This window comes from Danio rerio, chromosome 13, assembly GCF_049306965.1.
Source record: "Danio rerio strain Tuebingen ecotype United States chromosome 13, GRCz12tu, whole genome shotgun sequence".
NCBI lineage: Eukaryota > Metazoa > Chordata > Actinopteri > Cypriniformes > Danionidae > Danio > Danio rerio.
This window is the reverse complement of record NC_133188.1, coordinates 24,356,522-24,377,811: the sequence shown is the minus strand read 5'-3', so window position 1 is coordinate 24,377,811 and position 21,290 is coordinate 24,356,522. Positions and strand designations below refer to the sequence as shown.

Here is a 21,290-nt window from a genome sequence, read left to right as displayed (position 1 = left end):
ATGAGTCTGGATTTGGAATTGAGTCAGGAAAGGTCCATAAGTCGAGATCTGAATTCAGGAGACTCGCAGCACAGTTAAGTAGTACACAGAACACTAGGCCTGCATGCTTATGGAACTGCTTTTATGCTCTTTCTAAAAAAAGACCTCATTAAATAACAAACGAGTCGCTAGTCTTTAATTCATCTCTTCAGTTTTGAGCGCAATGCAATTTTGTATGCGACTCATTAAGATGCAGTACATATATGACAAGGCCTTAAGGGTGTGCTGAGATTACTAGTGTGCTTGTGAAATGAGCTGTCAGTGCGGGAGACAAAGTACGCAAAGGTTGAGTATATAATGTTTTTCTCTTATTCTCTACTTTCTCATTCTCCTGTCATCTGCTGTGCCAAACACACACACATGTGCGCGCATACGAAAACTGAATGATTTATCCATTGGCATAAAGTACATTGCACTTCAAATCAGAGCTACAAAAGTCTCTAACATTTATCATGATAAGTGTTCGCTGTTAACTGGCTGTCCTTAAGGAAAATGTAGACCTTGAGAGCAAGGCTTTATAGGACAAGGCTGTGCTCTTGCTGTTTGTATTGTTCCACTAGATACTTCATCAGCACTGCACGAAATAGAGTTTGTAGGGGAAACTGAAATATCTAAACACCACATACGGTACAGAATAAAAGCATCTGCTGATTGCCTGACTGCGGTGAAAGAAATGCATCTCTAGCAGGGAAAATGAAAAATACAGAGAGAAAAAAATCATTTCATTTAGGCTTGACTGTCTCCTCTTCGCAAATCCTCCGCATTTCCATTTGACACTGAAAATTAATCATTTTTTTGTTGTTTTGCTTGAGTGAGGCTCTGGTTTGACATGCGACAAGTTCTTGAAATGAATTATCAAAGAGAATTTACATTCTGATTCAAGTGTGTGTGCACGCGGCCTCCTGCACGAGTGATTGAAATTACAAGTGCCTTCAATTTCCAACTATTTCAACCTTGTTAAGAAGATGCTCACCTGAAAGAGCGAAAAATAAGCCCTCTAAAAACACAAGTGCTCCTCTGCCATCCGAACTGCCTCTTTCACTGCTCGTTTCCTTCCTTTCTATCCTTGCAAAGCACGGATACACTCCTATTTTCCGTAACATCGTCGCTCCAACCCTCCCACTTCTCTCATCATTTTCTCCTTCATACCACTTGCAGACACCTACAGTATGTCCTCACCAAAGATCTTATAATATTCTAGCGCTGCATTTCTTTCCCATACATCCATCCATCTTTTTTTTCCACGTGTTCTTTTCTGAAGGGCTCTTCACTACAGCCCTTCTCTCTACACACATCTCTTTTTCTTACAAAAAAAGTATTTTTGCCATCTCAATTTCTGCTTTGTTAAATGATATGCAGTTTGTGGTCTATTTAATTGTGCATTTAATTTGTAATGCATTTATACACACACATCCCTTGTAGAAAAAATTTAACAATTCTCAATTCCTCTTAAGTTATGACTAGTATTTGAATAAATTGCATTTTTGTAAAATACTGATGACATTTCTTCCTAATTAAAAACAAGTGTTCTCATTTACAGAATTTATTAATGTTTTGTTGCGATTTTTTATATATATATATATATATATATTTTTTTTTTTACCAATACCAATGCCTTGATTTTAGAATAACAGTTACCAAAACTGCCTCCAGTCCAAAAATAAAAATAATATAAAAATAACACACATACATACACACATATATATGCAGCGGCATGTTGGCACAGTAGGTAGCACATTCACCACACAGCAAGACGGTCATTAGTTCAAGCTTCGGCTGGGTCAGTTGGTGTTTCTAAGTAGTTAGTGCTGTCGCCTCACAGCAAGAAGATCGCTGGTTCGAGCCTCGGCTCAATTGCCGTTTTTGTGTGGAGTTTGCATTTTCTCCACGTGTTGGCGTGGGTTTTCTCCGGGTGCTCCAGTTTTACCCCACAGTCCAAAGACATGTGGTACAGGTGAATTGGGTAAGCTAAAATGTCCGTATGTGTGTGAATGAGGATGTATGGATGTTTCCCATGATGGGTTGTAGCTGGAAGGATATCTGCTGCATAATATATATATATATATATATATATATATATATATATATATATATATATATATATATATATATATATATATATATATATATATATATATATATATATATTCTGGAGAAAGTCTTATTTGTTTTATTTTGTCTAGAATAAAAGCAGTTTTTTAAAAAGCCATTTTAAGGTCAAAATAATTATCCCCTTTAAGGATTTTTTTTCTATAGTCTACAGAGCAAACCATAAAAATCGGGGAAAAACCATAAACAGAAATCTGTGAAAAAATAAACAGGATGCTAATAAGTTAGGGGGGCTAATAATTCTGACTCCAACTGTATATATAAAGGCAGAAACATTCTCAGACCAATATAGACATATAAACACATTAGCATTTTACTCAATTTCATACCTAATAAATATAATAAATCTAAAGAGACAGGGAACTGACAAGTTGTTATCATATTACAACAACACAATGTAATTTAATACAATGCCCAAAGTAAGTGAATATTAAAATGCCTTAAATAAATAAATAACATCTAGGCTAGTAGAAATGTAGCTTTAGCACTAGTTACCAGAAAAACCAAATGTCATGTCACTCATCACAATCAGTTCCAAGGAATAGCCACGAGACACAAGGAAGAATACCTAATGTCTCGTCACTCAACACAACCAGTTGCAACCAATAGTCACAAGACCCAAGGAATATTTAAGCTGTCCATTCACTTTATTCATTTGGTTGCAGATACTGATGCAGACGTTCACCTACAGTACCATCTTCCCCACTACCACCTGGTTGGCCCTGTCCAGGGGGATATGCTCCGCTCCTGCCTTCGTCCTCGGCAGTCATAGCTGGGTCTAAAAGCTTCCAATTCAAGCTTCGGATGGGGGCTCCATCAAAGAAACCCTATGATTTGTCAAACAATACGTTTGTAAAAACATACTTATCAAATAAATGTAATTTATTTTCATATTTATCTCCCTGGTCTTTCTGGCTGAACTATCCATTTTATGCTATAGGAGCATCGCTTGTTTAAAAAAAAAAAAAACAATCCGTATCCAGTGCTGGAAAAAAACACTGGCATTAAAATGTGGTTTGTAACTAATTCAGATTTATTCCTTTCTCCTATGCACTTCACAGCGGAGCTCTCTAATGCTCTCTTTTCCTCTAATCTGACCTGCCAGTGCGTCATATTGAGTCTCAGGATCTCTCCTCATGGATGAGGTGCTCTGAAGCGGAGTGAAAAAAACTCTTTTTTTCTACCCACAGTTAGAAGTTTTACCCTGGCAGATATCACATCATCACTATCTTACTCCATAACACGGCTGGATGAACATCACATGGAAACCCACTGTTGTGCTTCGTTCAGCATGGGAAGGTCATGTTAGGCTTGATAAGAGGGGCTTTTCTCTGCCTCAGATTTGGCAACTGAAAAATCTTGGCTCATCCACAGTGGCAGCATCTTCAAAGGCAAACCTTACGTGCATCACAGAGTGTCGAATATTCAGTCAAAGGATGAAGAAAAAAGCATTGCAAAACATCTGCTCGGGTTGCAGGGCTGTGAGGTTGATATAATCCTTTCTTTCTAAATGGTCAGTTGAAAGGGTAACTGCAGTCCATCTACTATACAACTCTCGAAGCAACAGCAGTTGTTGTACTACATAAGCAGAAGGCAAAAGGAAAATCTAATCTTTAATATATGAATCAGAGGCATGCCAAGCTACTGGAATCTGTGTCCTTTTGAGCTTTAAGCCTTGAGCACTGACTAAAGCTGGCTTCATACTACACCATATTATTTTCGTATGAAAGTCAGTGTGTCAGATTATGCGATTTCTACTGTATATTCTTGTTTTGACATGGACAAGAAATATTTCAGACTTTACAGTGCTTCCCAACCAATCATAACTTGCCATCTTTAACAATGTGTGTGTCATTGAGAAGGTGAACTATCGACTGATAGAGAACTAAAGAATTATTTCTGTACATAAAAGTATAAAACAATGGTTATCAAAGTGACAAAGAGAAAATCACCCTGGTTTGAGTACACAAAAAGCAGGCTATTCTTCCTTTAATGGCATTGCAAAGCTTCCCAAAACCAGCAAATCAGTTGTTCTTCACTATAAAGACACCAATTGTTGTATACACATCATCACAATCCCCTATGTCAAAAAAATACTTTCAAGTGGAAAAGCCTAACAGTAAAAAAGTCATATTTCCAAATGGTGTTATAATTTAAAGTATTATATAAGTTAACATAAACTGCAATAAAATGATATTTTACAGCTTAATATGTTACATTAACATTTGTTGACTGATTTACGTAGCATCTTTATATTGTTGTATGGTAACCCTTTCACACATACATTTTAAATACTCCCACTGACCCCCCTGTGTGAGTTTTTATCTTGTTATTTAGAATGCATCAAGTTTATCACATAGTATCAAAGCCCAGATGATTTAAGCATACCTTTTTTTTAATGTTGACAATGTTTCTTGTTATAATCATTTATAACAATTCTCGAATATGTGTAAGAACCAGCACAATGCATAACACAACGCAATGGGGTATTTGCATACTGACTTTTAAATTCAGTCTGTCAGCTCCAGGGCTTTTGGTTAATTATCATCTCATACAAAATTGCAGTGTTTATGATCTGATTTCAAAAAAAAAAAAAAAAAAAAAAAAAAACTGCGATCTTCACTGCCTGGCTGAGATATGATATAAAGTGAGTATTAGACCAAACAAGAAAAACTGCATTAAATTATATTTTTCCATGCTATGACTTTGGAATGGAATTTCTGAGATAACCTGCTGCTAATGATGGTGCCTGCGATTAAATGTTTTTTCGTCTCTTTTTACACGTTAACAACCAAATGGATGCTTTAGTCGGGGGGGTTAAGATGGGGCTTTGATGTGGCGGTATGGCGGTTTGAACAGCACCTAAGAAAGACCAAGCATAAACAAAAAGTATGCTACGCTTCTGTTTTTTTAAAACTATTTTTTTCTAATAAAGTTGTCAGGTCACACTTTATTTTGAGGGTGCGTTTGTTGAATTTAAGGTAAATTGCAATTATTAATAACTTTCATAACATTAACAACATCTGTTAAGGGAGCATATCAGTAGATATTAAACAGACAGTCTACTATAACTCAAATGGACCATCAAAATAAAGTGTTACCAGTTGTGATGACAAATTAAGAAAAAAATACAGTATTTTAAAATTAAATAAAATTAATTATATATAAAATATCACATATAAACATATAAAATCTAAAAAATCTTTTTATTTAGATTGTTACATTTTTTTATATTGATTTTCATGGCATTCATGGTGCAGTGACAATGCTTTCCATACAAAGTTTTAGATTTTACTTCACAACACAATAATTCTTTTATTTAAATGTAATTTTAAAAATACATTTATATTTGTATATTACTTGTAATAAAATTTTGTCTTTTACTTCAAACAATCTGATATATGAACTGTACCTTTAATTTTACCTGCTCAGAGAAAACACTTCATTTGAGTAGCAAACACAATTCAAGTACAGAACAACATGAGGATTTATAGCAAATAAACTAATGTATTTTTAGAATAAAATGTATTATCCCGCTTGCTTTTTTGGCGTTGTTGAGCAATTTCTTAAACACCTGTGAGAAAGGGCTACGATTGGCTCAAATGATAAGCGTGGCTCTGGAGTTTTTCACCGATGATTGACGCGGATAGATAGATGGATAGATGGCCACGGTTACAATCTATAATGCGCGGTTATCACAACTAATCCATGATAGACGTGATGGAGAAAACTTGCGCTGTATAGTGTGTATGTGTTTGTGTGTGTGTGACTCCACAAGAATCACTGTAACAGCCGAAAGAGGCTATGTTACCTTATTCAAGGAGGTCACAGGTCCACACACACACAAAATACAGAAAAAGAGAAGCAGAGCAGAGATGAAGTTTAGAGCTTTCATTTTCTTCATTACAGTAAAATAGGCGCTCGTGGGTACTGCTGTAACAGTCATCTACTTTTAAAGTAAAGTTACTTAGATCTTTTTCATTTCTTGTGCTTGCCTTCTAGTCATAGTAGTATTTAAAATAATCGCAGCTTTTCAAATCGTGATTTTGGTTTAAGATCGATTAATCGTGCAGGCCTGCACTGAAGTGGGGAGATCAGAGCTGCTGGACTTACAAAATGTTAATTCATCAACTTCTCCCGAAATGCATGGAAGTAAATGGCTGTTTAACTAGGAGAAGATTACAGTAAACATTCTAGTGAACAGTGTGTATCTGTTGTGAATTAAGCACATCGTCCAGTTATATTTAAGAAATATGATTCATATCTTCTATTTTTAAAAACAAAATTGTCCACATTTCTGTGTGGCTTGCTGCATTTAGCATCATTTTCCCTCTGTCCTCCATCTTTATCAGACCCACTTCTCTGCACCAGTTAAGAACCACTGTATCAGACACATCATTCCCCAGTCTAGTGAAATGGACTACTTGTCAGTGAACTGGACCAGAGACTAAAGAAAATCCTTTTATAATGTCTGGGGAGCGCCAACTCTCACTGTTCCGGATCAATGAATTGCAAATTGGAAGATAGAGACACGAAAATGGCTTCCATCGTTGTGATTTTTCCTCTCATTGATTCTACACTTTCAGCGGCAGGCATTTTGTTTCATATGATGAGTTGTGATGTTTTAACAATAAAATCAGTATCACACGCATACTCAATAATACATCCATTTCTGTTCCTCTCTCTCTCCGCTATCTCTCTGCTTATTCATGAGACAATGTTTGTCTGCATATTTGACAATAAATCTGCTTTGCATGCATTCATAATCCCTCCCCTGACAAAACCCATTGCGAATGCTCCCTATATTTGCATCGTAGCTTCAGGCCAGAAGCTGTAACCACAAAATTCAGATCCAATTTAAAACCTTACAACACCACAGCCTATTGAAATTAATCTCACGATCTCGCTCCTTCCCAACAGTGCTCTCAGACCGGAGGCCTTTAGAAGTACACATGGCCCTTCAGCTGCAGTGATATTGGCAGGGGGTTTCGTGAGGTCTTAACTCATGTTTCAGCCTCATGTGGCGACACACTGACAGGTGGGATTGGCGCAGTGTTGCCGTGGCAAGTAGAGGCTTACCGTCTCAACGCTAACAAGAGTCAAGCTCTTGCACACTACCCAGCAGCGGAGGAGAAATCCGATGCCGACCTCTAGGATAGGATAAGCAAGCGGTGACTTAGCAAGGCTTTGGCAATGCCAGTTGATTCGCTGATCTTCTTTTAGTTCTTCCGTTTCACATCTCCTATTGTTCTTTTACTCTACGTTTCTACTAAACTACTCTACTACGTTTCTACGTTAATACTAAAACTCAACTTTGTCTACAGTGAACACATCATATTCTGTATTTCTGTGTTTCTTATTTCTAAAATGTTATAATGACAGGCATATGCATGCATATATGACACACATGACCCAATTACATTTACATGTGAACTCCTGCTTGTTGTTTACAAACTTCTTGTAATTAAATATGTGTGCTATAAGAGGGTTTTGGCTTTAGAAACACATTGAGATGCCCTGCCTTCTGTCTTTTTTTTTCATTCATTCATTTTCTTGTCGGCTTAGTCCCTTTATTAATCCGGGGTCGCCACAGCGGAATGAACCACCAACTTATCCAGCAAGTTTTTATGCAGCCGATGCCCTTCCAGCCGCAACCCATCTCTGGGAAACATCCACACACACACTCATACACTACGGACAAATCAGCCGACCCAATTCACCTGTTCCGCGTGTCTTTGGACTGTGGGGGAAACCGGAGCACCCGGAGGAAACCCACGCGAACACAGGGAGAACATGCAAACTCCACCCAGAAACACCAACTGAACCAGCGACCCAGCGACCTTCTTTCTGTGAGGCAACAGCACTACCAACTTGAAGAGTTGATATGAATATGTTATTTGAAGATTTTAATTGTAAAAACGGATAACCCAATTCTAGTCATTTTCAGGTGCACTGAAGAGAATAATAAAAAACAAACCCTTTTTTAAGATTTAAAAGGAGTCTTTTGTGTCTCCGGAATGTTTCTGTAAAGTTTCAGCTCAAAACACGCAGCAAATTATTTATTATAGCTTTCAGAATATTGGATTGGATTTCTGCTCTGAACACATTGTAGCTATTTTTTTGCCTGTGATTTTAATGCTAGTTCTTCATGTCCACCATTCCCACATGCCTGTCAGAGTGTGCCTCAATCTCCGTGTCAGACAAACGGCACAATGACAGACATAAAGGAAGCAGATCTCACATTACGTTTGTGAGAAATTCTACATTTAAAACTTTCCCAATGATTATTTGATGTATTTGTCATGGAGTTAATTCAAGCCTTTGATGAGTCACACACAATGCCGTTACAAAGTTCACGCGCACAGACAGCGGACACACACAGCACGCGTTTAACCTTGCACTGCATTGGCACAGCAAATGTGGCAGGCTACATGTTAATATCCACTGCTACATGGATATTGGTTTGGGTTATGTAGAAAATTAACCTGATTTAACAGCCACAAACCAGGATTGAAACGTCTTCTTTTATAATTGCACTGACATGCGGCTGTGGTGATAAAGACGGTAAAATCGCTGTAATTCATTACAAACATGCTGTTTAAAAAAAAAACATTGTAAACTCATTCTTGATCACATTTGATGATGACTGATGATCACAGAGAGACAACAGATCTTTTACAACCAGTTGCTTTGTGCACATTCTGTCTTGTTGATATGATTATACGTGTTATGGTAATATGAAGCTGTCAAACGATTTGATGGGTGGAGAAAGTGCACTCCTATGTCACATAACAGTGGGCCTCTAAATAGGAGGGATTTGGATCCTATTTTTTACATCAGGAAATTAAAAAAAAAAGAGACTTATTGTCTTTATATCACTCCTATATGACTGTGGACACACTACATCTACACACAGTTCTGTCCAAACAGCTTACAAATCATGATTTTAACAATCAGTACCCCTTAAAGAAATGTACTAAAACTATAGTTTTTTTTAATAGTTTTCAGAAATCATGTTTTTACATTCAGAATTAAAGAGTTAAAATCTTCTTCTAAAATGAAATGGCTGTTTTTGCATGTGAACTCTTAATATATTAAGAAACAAAACATTTATATATGTGTCTATATATGTCACTGAAATAAGCTCGGAAAAAAAAGTTATTATATTTACTCTTTATTTAAAGATTTTGCTTATATTTGTTAAATTATTGTATTTCATTATTACTATTACCATTAATATTATTTTAAAAAATAGATTTTATCAGCCAGTTTAGTAACCTGTAGGAAAACAAAGCTACCTTGATTAAAATCTCAAAATTCACCTTAATGGATGTAAAACATGATCAAAATGATTTTGCAATATAATTTTGACTTAAATATTTTAGGGCTTTGCTGAGCATAAACCTCACACAGGCCTGGAAAAGCTGTGTTTTTATGTATTTGAGATCTTAGTAAAGCCCAGGTGAGGAGGCTTCTCTTTCAGAAATTCCAAAAGGTAGTAGAAAGACAAGGTAGTGAATCATAAAGAGACAATTCCCACAGGAAAGGAAACAAAAGCAATAAAAACAATTCTGCCACAGACAGAATGGGTTTATGCTCTTGCTGATGCACTGGGAGGAACCACAAACTGAATCTGATACAGGGAGAGAAGTGGATGAGGCAGCCATCATTACAGGGAAACCAACATTACCCACTGTACAACAGTTAAATAAGAACTATAAAGAAAATACATTACATATTTGCATTTAACTTTACCTTAGACTATTTATTAATGATTGCTAAAAATGATACACATTACCTATATATCCAATTGAGTTTTTTTCTGAGAAAAAAAAAAATCCTACACTACAGTATATAATAGCAGGCATCTAGCTTTCAGCAACTCTCACATGGTTGCCCACTAAAGCTAAGCAGGGCTGTGCTGTAAATGGAAAACCACATGGGAAAGCCAAGTTGCTGCCGGAAGTGGTGTTAGTGAGGCCAGCAGGGGGCACTCAACATGCAGTCTGTGTGGATCCTAATGCTCCAGTATATATATATATATATATATATATATATATATATATATATATATATACTGGAGCATTAGGATCCACACAGACTGCATATATATATATATATATATATATATATATATATATATATATATATATATATATATATATATATATATATATATATATATATATATATATATATATATACATATACTGGAGCATTAGGATCCACACAGACTGCATGTTGAGGTATATAAGGACTGCACTATACTGCTCAGTGAGCGACGTCTTTCGGATGAGATGTTGAACAGAGATCCTGACTCCCTGCGGTCATTAAAAATCGCATGATGTCCTTCGAAAAAGAGTAAGGGTTTAACCCTGGCACCCTGGCCAAATTTGCCCACTGGCCTCTGTCCATCATGGCCTCCAAACCATCCCATAAAATAATAGGCTTTATCACTGTCTCCTCTCCACCAATCAGCTGGTGTGTGGTATGGGTATGGTGCAATATGGCTGCTGTCCTGTCATCCAGGTGGATGCTGCACACTGTAGTGGATAAGGAGATTTCCCCCAATGCATAAAGCGCCTTGAGTGTCTAGAAAAGTGCTATATAATTGTTAAGAATTATTATTATTATTATTATTATTATTTTATGCAATTTCTATGTAATTTCAAGACACCAACTTTTATACTCAATAATTTACTGTATACTACAGTAAACTGTACTATACTATACTATTCTATACTGTTGATATATCACAGTTCAGCCTCAAATTAGGTCATTGTCATTTAAAAAAAAAAAAAAAACTTTTTTTTGTTTCATTTATCATCAAATTTTTACCATCAACAAACAAACAAACATATAAATAAAAATTTACAAAATATTATTTATTGTTTTCTACATTTTACAATCTAAAGTCTTGGATGCAGATGCTTTTTATTGAACATAAATATATCTGCTAAATAATGAACTATTTCACTCACATTTTTAAAATTTTATTTTTTAAAAAGCTATTTGGAAAATTAAAGTAGATATCTTACTTGCATTCCTATAATATAATATAATATAATATAATATAATATAATATAATATAATCTGACATGAAAAAAAAATGTACCTGACCCATTATTACTTTTTATTAACCTTTAAAATTAGGGGCTGTGTTAAGCTTTTTTAAGGGCACATATGACCAACATTTTGTAAGCGGTTCAGACAGAACTGTAAGTAGGTATCGTGCATCCACAGTTATATTGGGGTGATATAAAAACCATAAGTTTTTTTTTTTATTTCCTGACGTTAAAATAAGATCCAAATTCCTCCCATTCTGAGGCCCACCAGGAGTGCGGTTTCCTCGTCGACTGATTCGATTGACTGATGCATATTAACATGTCTCTCTAGTCCAGTATCTAATCATATCAACAAGACAGGATGTGTGCAAAGCAACTGGGATTAAAAGAGCTGTTGGCTCGCTGTGATCATCAATTACCATCAAATGTGATCAAGAATGAGTTTTAAAAGTTTAACACATTTTTAAAACAGCATTCTTGTATTGAATTACAGCGATTTTAATGACTTTATCACCACAGCCGCATAGTGTCAGTTAATCTATAAAAGAAGACACTTCAATCCCGCTTTGTGGATGTTAAATCAGGTTTAATTTAAACATCAACATAATGGATATCCATACAACAGTGGATATTAATGTGTATCCTGTCACATTTGCCATGCAAAAACAGTGCAAGGTTAAACGCTCACACTGTGTGTGTCCGCTATGTGTATCTCTGTGCATGCATGAACTTTGGAACAACATTGTGTGTGACTCTTCATTGCAACTCCACAACAAATACATCAAATAATCATTGGGAAAGTTTTTACAGTAGTACTTCTCACAAACGTTACGTGAGATCTGCTTCCTTCGTGTCTGTCACTGTGCTGTTTATCTGACGCAACAGCCGGAGACAGAGACACACTGACATGCACGTACTGTAGGAACGTTGGGTGGGGAGAACTAGCATCAAAAGCACAGGCAACAAAAACAGCCACATTCACAGCAGAAAATTCCAATATTCTGAAAGGTAATAAATAATAAGATGGGTGTTTTGAGCTGATACTTTACAGACACATTCTGAAGACACAAAAGAGTTATCTTAAATCTTAAAAATGGGGTAAAATAAGTGCCCTTCAACACTTGAAGTCCTCTATAAGTCTTTCTAATCTGAATTTGTCAACTTGTGTCAAGCTTCTTTAACATCTGCTGAACCACACGGGTGTTTTATGATGCACAACAAAGCCCATTTCATGTAATCACATTGCTGTAAGCCCTAGATCGTCCTGTTCCTGTAGATTGTGTATATAGGTCTATAGACCAGATGAGGCAGCCGAAATAAGTATCCACATGCTCTATGAATCTAGGTCAACACACACAAAGGGATTGTTTTACGTGATGCAGCCCAGGAAACAAGATTCTCTACCTGCCATGCCTCTTTTTCACACATGCACAAACATGGTTATTTTAATCATTTGTTATCCTTGTTGTGAGCAGCATTTACTGGCCGCTATCTTGTCCCTATTTTAACAAGGTTGTGAGTCTTGTTCTTTCTCTCTTCATCCATCTGTCTGCTAAACTCTGGCTAACCCCAAACACTCCTGTTTTGTCTGGCTACGTAGATTAGTTGAATATTTCAAAGACAACTGCTGTGTTTACAGGCCAACATGACCTTCTCTTCACACTGGCCAATGGCACAGTTGATAAATATATTTATACTATACATTTATACTGTTTAAAAGGCAGTAATTCAGGCAAAAGGAGCCCTAAACTAAGTACATGTTCATACTTTTCAGTTGGAAAAAGTTTCTAAAAATTCCTTCACTGGTCTTAATAAATATTCAAATTTTCTGAGCTCATGAATTTGGGGTTTTCATTTGTTGTCATCAAATATATCAAAATTGAAAGAGATTAACACTTGAAATATATCAGTATGTGTGGAATGATTAAATAACAGCTAAAATAACAATGAACAAAGAATGTAAACCTGCATATTTTAAAACAAGGTTATGATGTATTCTGTACAGTGGAGTTTGGTGTTTGATACGCCTTCTGGTGGATCATACAGCACAACATTTTTTTTTTATTCCAAGGAGAGGTTGACAGCTTGCTGCGGCTGACCACAGAACGGAATGAGGTGATCCTCTGAAAAAGTGCACATTTTTCACATTTATGCATGAGGAGGTGCTTCTCGAAATAGCAGATTGAACATATATCAATGTTACAATTCTAAGAAATATATGTGCTGTAATTAAAAAAAAATACATCTAATAACTTTTTGTTGCAATTTTCCCTCTTCATTTACAAATATCCTGATATATTGTGGATGGTTTTTGGTGATATATCGCTGACATCATGATATTATATCGTATCATATTACTGTACCCGAATATCTGACTACTTCTTTCACTTTTATCTTTGCTCTTAATCTTAATGATTTATTCTTGCAGTTTCTTTGATTCACTCGTCTGCAAGATTATTCCAATCAATCTAATTTAATAATTTCATTCCAAATAGAGCTAACCAAGTCTGTCAAAATTGAATTCATATTGCAATATAAATGGCAGCAAAATAAAATATCGCAATGTTAGATTTTTCCAGTATCGTGCAGCCCTACTTCATATCATTTGTTTTGTTCCAAATCTTAATTGTGACATTCTGCATTGTCTTTTGAGGTTTTGCATGCTGTATGCCATAGTAGTCACTAGCCACTTAGAGCTTAGCTTTTAGATCTTTGAACACAACAGTGCCCTTATATTGAAAGCACACAACAAATTAGTGAGCACAAATGAGAGCTTATTGAGAAAATGAGTAGTTGCCCAGTTTAAACATAATGCTTTGTGCTGAAAGAGAGTCAGTAAATATAAAATGCAACACATAAGCATCTAATATAAAATGCATAACGGGTTATAGAAATTTGATTTGTGCTGCAGCTTTGCATATATAATTTAAAAAAAGAAGAAAAAAAAAACAGTTAGACTGTGCTAGACTAAACCAAAAAAGCCAGTCGGATAAAGGAAGACAGGCTTTTTTATTTAGGGTACATATAGGCCATTATTTATTCATACAGTAGTTTTTTAAAAAAGAAAAAAAAAACATCAGCACATACTGATTCAAACACCATTAAATCGGTTAATAATATATTAAATCACTCTTTGGCTGACGCATTCTGTGAATAAAAAAGGATCAAGGACAGTCTGGACCAAACAGCAATGTCTAACATGCTGAACTGCAGGTGGCTCAAAGCTTCAATGCACTTCATATAGGCTTCAAACACATTTTATAGCACAAATCACTGCTTGTCACTTCCGTTTCAGTAATTTCAAAGCTCATTTCATGCATGCAAACTGCCTAAAACATCAGCAAAGAATGGCATTTAGAACAGACTATATTCTGCATGCCTAACTTTACGCAGATGATTAAAATGCCCCGAAAAGCTCTGCCATGCAAATTAATTTAGCAGCTTTATCCTTTCTAAAGAACCCACGTTCTCCAGTGAATCGATCCTTTGAGACCATCACCACCTTGCTTTGAGGAACAGACGGATGCACGCATGTCCTTGGCTTCAAGTCGGGGAAAGGGAAGAGTGTTCTGGGAATTAATCAGAGCCAGAACATTTGAACTAGCTAAGCTTCAGTCAAATAAATGGGCCACCTAAAACAACACCACCAATTACCACTGATTAAAATGAGGACACTTGGCTTCTGCTCCTTCTTGGCTCTTCAGTTTCCAACAAGCGATGTCTCTGTGTTCCATTAGTCAAGTGAGGCAAACGACAGCTCATGCAAAACCTACAGCAGCCAAACCCTCACATCCAGGTCTGTGTTATTTGAAATGGTGCTCACGCTTCGTACAAAAGGTGAACACATCAGTGTCAGAAATTCTCTACCTCCCATTTTGTGAATCTTATTTCAACCTTGTAAAAAAAAAAAGGCCCTTAGAGCCGAAACAAGCCTCTAATGAACTTCTGCAAAGTGCCACTTTTAATTAGCAGAGAAGGGACCTTAGACAGCTCTCAGGCTATGACAAAGCTGTCATCGTTAGCATGACTAAGAGCTTCATGCAACAGCGAGAGTCCCAGAGAGGAGGGCAATGAGACACGAGAGGAGAGAGAGAGAGAGAGAGAGAGAGAGAGAGAGAGAGAGATAAAGAGAAAAAAGGGAGAGAGGAAGATAAAGAGAAAAAAAAATACTGGCAGATTGTTCCAGAAGGATAATTTTCTCAGAAAAAAACAAGACATGGAACTGTCATCGGGTCTGAAAACCGTACAGCCTCCCATCCGTGGTGATTCCATTTATTTTGTCGAGCGAACAGTTTTCCAGCAATGCAGAAACAGGAAATGCGGTCATACCTGCAGTGTTTGTGTGGGCCGCTCAGGGTCTCGATGACAAAGCACTCGCCATCATTCAGGCAGTAGGCCAGATCCTTCTCCTGACACGGCTTGAAGTGCTCCGATTTCAATGGTGGCAGGGTTGGCGATGCTGAAGGAGAAAATAGAAAAGAGGATGAACATTATGCCGTATAATAGACTGAGAATACGAATATGAAATATGAAAGAGAAAACAATCTAGAGGAACTAAACAGTGAACTTGCCATTGTTGAAATTAATAAATATAAATAACACATTGTCGCCTTGAAATTATAAAGTATTAACTATTATATTCTTATTATATAATTACTATATATTATTATTATTATTAGTTTTTGTTGTTGTTTAAATTATGTGCAGTTCAAATTCTCTATGTACATTTTGGAAAATGCATTGTATTAAATTTAGTAAAAAGGAATGCTCATTAGATAATTATGTTTAAAAGGTATGCATAATAGGAGCTCTTGCCACAGATATACTTATGATTATAATGTGACAGGACAATGTGTAATATTATGCTTGTAAAAAGTCACAAATAAGCAAGATATTGCATATTTATCATTCAGTTTTCTCAGTGGATGAGTTGCTTGTGTCACAACCTTTAAAATAGAAAAGCTGAATAGAAAAGTTTGACCAAAAATTTTAAAATACTATCATCAATATTTACTACCAAATAGTTGTTCTTTTTTTTTTTCCATGTACACCCAGTGTCCTAATCACCAGCGATTTAATCCTTGCAGATCCCTGAGAATCATTCACTTTTGCTCAGGACTACAAATCCCGTCATGCTCCACACATTCACACCTGTTCCGGTTTTCTGCTGATTGCTAATACACAGCTGAATCTGTTCAGAATTAATTACTTGGACTTCAAAAGCAGCACAGACACACACACCAGTTGCTGAGTCATATTTATCTGTTTGTGAACATTAAGACGCATTTTCATTGCCTTGCCTTGCCGTATTAGACCCTTGCTTTGTTGTTTTGTTTATTTACGTTGTCTGCTGCCTGCTATTGACCATCTGCCTGTTCCTTCCATTCTATGTTGAATAAATCTATATTTGGATCTGCACCTCTGTTTTCAGCCTCCCCATCACATAACACCCAGCATACTCCTAAAGTTTTTTTAAATATATTTCCAGGTTGTTTTTTTACTCGGGTTACACCATTGAAAGAAAACACTGGAAGAAAAAGACGTACAGTGCATGAGTCTCTCTATACTTTTGGTAGAGTATTTCATCATCATTAAAATCAATAGCCTTCAACACTTCCCTTTCCAATGTACCCTATATTTCCTGACATCTCGTCAGTTGCCAACCAAAAAAAAAAAAAAAAAAAAAAAAAACAACATCACATGAACATCAAAGATCACCATCACAAACACCAGAAAATGCAATCCACCTCTAGAAAACAAGCAACCAAAAGTCTCTTTACTGAGTATAGCTTGTTAAAACTGACAGGGAGTGGATTCTGCTTGCTGCTAATCTATGAAGGATGATAGATGAGAACAATGAAGTGATCACTCTCTCTGGCTTCTCAGAATTAATTCAGGAGACTAGTATTTGGGAAAAAAAGACTTCATTGTGATTAATGATGCCAAGTTCACTTTGCTAAACTCAACATAATAAGGCAACCTTGCACTTATTACAGTCTGTGCAAGCTGCAAGTCAGTAAACAGCACTAATAATATGTCTGAGAAACTTTGACTGACGTTCATGTTTTGAACACAGCTGAAATAAAAAATTGCTGAAGAAGAACATCACTTGAGAGGAGATGAACAGCTTGTATATTTAACAAACTAGATTGACCTCAAAGTAAAAGACATGATTAATTACGGCAAAATAACTTTATACATGGGAAATGTGTTATGTACTCTGTTCTAGGTATGAGTTTATTCCATGAATTTCAATTAAGTTCTCAGTTAAACTGCTTAGAGGTAGGCGAAATGATTGACACTTTTACCCTGAAACAGCCTTACAGGTTTCATAATCCTCAAGATCACCACATAACAAATTCATAACTCCAACCTGCAGTAAAACAACCTAAAGCATATCCAACTGTATCCTATGCTCATACAATTGATATATAGTTTCCAAATCTCTGCAATATGTATTATTTATATAACACATTTTTGCTCTACATTATAAAGTATAACTTTATTATTACACAGCTCTATAAATACAATATGAGAATATCCATCTTTTTTCCACATACATAATACAGATACAGTATACTCATGTGAAGTATATATATATATATATATATATATATATATATATATATATATATATATATATATATATATATATATATATATATATATATATAGTCAGTTCCATAAACATTGGGACATCGACATAATTATAACATTTTTGGCTGTATACACAAACACAATGGATTTGAAATGAAATGGACGAGCTTTAAGATGTGCTTTAACTGCAGATTGTCAGCTTTAATTTGGTGGTATTTACTTCCAAATCAGGTGAACCGTGTAGGAATTACATCAGTTTGCATATGTGCCTCCCACTTGTTAAGGGACCAATAGAAATGGGACATAATATTCATAAGTAAAACTTTAACTTTTTAATACTGGTAGCAAATTCTTTGCAGTCAATTACAGCCTGAAGTCTGCAACACATAGACATCACCAGATGCTGGATTTCATGCTTGGTGATGCTCTGTCAGGCCTCTATTGCGACTGACTTCGCCTTTTTCCCTTCAGTTTAGTCTTCACCAAGTGAAATGCATGCTCAATTAAATTCAGGTTAGGGGATTGACTTGGCCATTGCATAACATTCCACTTCTTTCCCTTCAAAAATTCTTTGGTTGCTTTTGTGGTATGCTTTATGTCATTTTCCATCTGTACTATAAAGCCATCTATTGAGTTCTGATGCATTGGCTAAATATGAACAGATAATATTGCCCAAAACACTTTGCTCTGCTTTTGTCAGCATTCACATCATCGATAAATACGAGAGGACTAGTTCTATTGGCAGCCATACATGCTCACACCATGACACTACCACCACCATGCTTCACTGCTTAGGATCATGAGCAGTTCCTTTCCTTCTACATACTCTTCTCTTCCCATCACTCTGGTACAAGTTGATCCTGGTCTCATCTATCCATAGGATGTTGTTCTAGAACTGTAAAGGCCTTTTTAGAACTCTAATCCGGCCTTCCTATTTTTAGGCTCACCAATGGTTTCATCTTATAGTTAACCCTCTGTATTCACTCTGGTGTAACTCTTCTCTTGATTCTTGCCTCTGACACACATACATCTCCCTCCTGGAGAGTGTTCTTGATCTGGCCAACTGTTGTGAGGGGTGTTTTCTCCACTAGGGAAAGAATTGTTTGGTCCTTCACCACAGTTGTTTTCTGTGGTCTTCCGGATTTTTTAGTGTTTCTGAGCTCACTGGTGGGTTCTTTCCTTTAAAGAATGTTCTAAACAGCTGTTTTGGCCACGCCTAAGGTTTTTCCTATCTCTCTGATGTTTTTTTTTTTTGTTTGTTTTTTTCAGCCTAAGGATGGATTTCTAGGCTGATAGTGACAGCTCTTTGGATCTCATCTTGAGAGTTGACAGCAACAGATTCCAAATGCAAATAGCATGAAATAACCCCTGGATCTTTTATCTGCTCATCATAACTGGGATAACATGGCAATAACACACAACTGGCCATGGAACAACTGAGAAGCCAGTTGTGCCATTACTTTTGGTTGCTTAACAACTGAGAGGAACAAATGTAAACTAACGTAATTCCTACACCGTTCACCTGATTTGGATGTAAATACCTTCAAGTTAAAACTGATTGTTAAAGCACATTTAGTTCATTTTATTTCAAGTCTATTGTGTTGGTGTAAAGAGCCAAAAATGTTAGTAGTGTGTCAATGTCCCAATATTTATGGACATGACTGTATTTAGGATTAGCCTAATTAAACAAGTTATTGTTTATTTATTGTTATTGGGGCCAATCATTTAAACCTTAAAATGTTTTATTATTATTATTATTATTATTATTATTATAAAAAACTGCTTTAATTCTAGGCAAATAAAACAAATAAGACTTTCTCCAGAAGAATAAATATTATCAGACATACTGTGAAAATTTATTTGCTCTGTTAAACATTATTTGGGTACTATAAAAAAAAAAAAAAAAAAAAAAAACATGAAATATTGGCTAACAATTCTGACTTTAGCTGTATATACTCTCCAACACACATACTATATTAATATATTAAGCATAAATGTCCCTAAAAAGAAGTGGTGATACAGTATAAACATAGGTTAATAAGTTAGTTGCTACAAAGTTAATATAATTGCAATAATAAATACATACCGTATAATAAAGTGCGTCCACCGATATTAGGGCTTCCAGCAATGCTGCTGTGATACAATGTGCATTTTAAACACAGCATCATACAAATGAAATATAACTGATTCTCTGCAGAGACATTCAAATTACACTTGTATGTGTCAAATTAATCAAGATAATTACAATGTATCATGGCCAATTGCGCAAAATAATTATATACATCAATATTTGGTGAGAAAAGCAGATCACGGCTGCAGAGAAAAAAAAAACATCAAAATAATATCTTCAGTTGCTTATTCTGCCATTTATGTACGGGTCAAGGAGCATGACTAACTACATTTTCATATAAATGCGCTATAATAAATAAATTATTAACTAAGAAAATGAACATTATTTCTGCATGATTCTTTTTGTAGTCACTAATAACGTTGTCCGAGTATCAGCTGTGGGTGGTATCACATTCACACTCATTAATTTCAGAATGTTCAGCCAGGTCTTCTGAGGTTAATTTGGCCTGCTTTCAGACCGCCAGGTGACAGAACGCCCCCAAGGGGGACCTTAGGACCTTAATAAATAAAACTTTAAACGTTTTAAATAAAAACCTCCATTCATTTTACATTAATTGCATTTAGGTGCTTCACCAGACCTTTAGACAAACGCCTGCCAGAATCAATGCAAAACGCTTGTGCTTTGTGTTAAAAGCAAAAAAAAAAAAAAAAAAAAGAAGAAGCCAGATCTCTATTAGTCATCCTTCAGAACACTGATGATATCGATAACAGCTTAGTAGCCCATCAGCTTCATTACTGAGACTTTTTCGTTTGGATTTAAATGGCCTGGTTTCCTGCAGGCTGTCAGTTTTCCTGGAGGTGAGATGGAGATTGGAGATCCACTCAGCCCCTGACATCCTCTCTATCTTAGTTTGTCTGGTGGGCCGAGGCAGGTGCGGGGTGTTAAGGGATGGGATTCCCCAGGGCCAAGCACTGATGCCGTCTCTCAGATGTGACATTCCCCCAGAGCGCCCGGCGGCTTGACATACAGTGAAGGTCACAGAGAATCGATTAGCTCACAAGCAGCAATACAGGAGGGACAGGCAGAAGTGTCGACAACACACTCAGAGTGAGCTGATGATGTATGTGTTAGCTTAAAGAGACAGTACAGCCAAATGTGCTCAGCATAAATGAGTACAACCCTCATAGACCTCTCTTTTAAACTCATATTTTCTATAGGATGCTTTAAAACACTATATGCGTTATATATTAGATTAGTCAGTACCAAAAGCCCAAACTGGAACTAATCACACACAAATAAAGATCAAGAATGAGTACACCCAAAGAAATATTTTGGGGTGAAAATAAATATTAAAATTTTTACAAACACGAATAATTAAAAGCCACATTTATAATTTTGTTAGAAGTTTG

General features: G+C 36.0%; 1 protein-coding gene across 5 annotated transcripts in view; it reads right to left on the bottom strand.

Moving 5' to 3' along the window:
- nrg3a (neuregulin 3a) overlaps positions 1-21,290 on the bottom strand; it is a 600,542-nt gene that overhangs the window by 204,690 nt on the left and 374,562 nt on the right. For all 5 annotated transcript variants that reach the window (XM_073920787.1, XM_073920788.1, XM_073920784.1 and 2 more), the window contains one exon: positions 15,543-15,672. Coding sequence is in view for 3 of the 5 variants with exons in the window: in XM_073920784.1 (XP_073776885.1) it covers positions 15,543-15,672 (130 nt within the window). In the remaining 2 variants the exon portion in view is untranslated. The remainder of the gene's footprint in view (positions 1-15,542; positions 15,673-21,290) is intronic.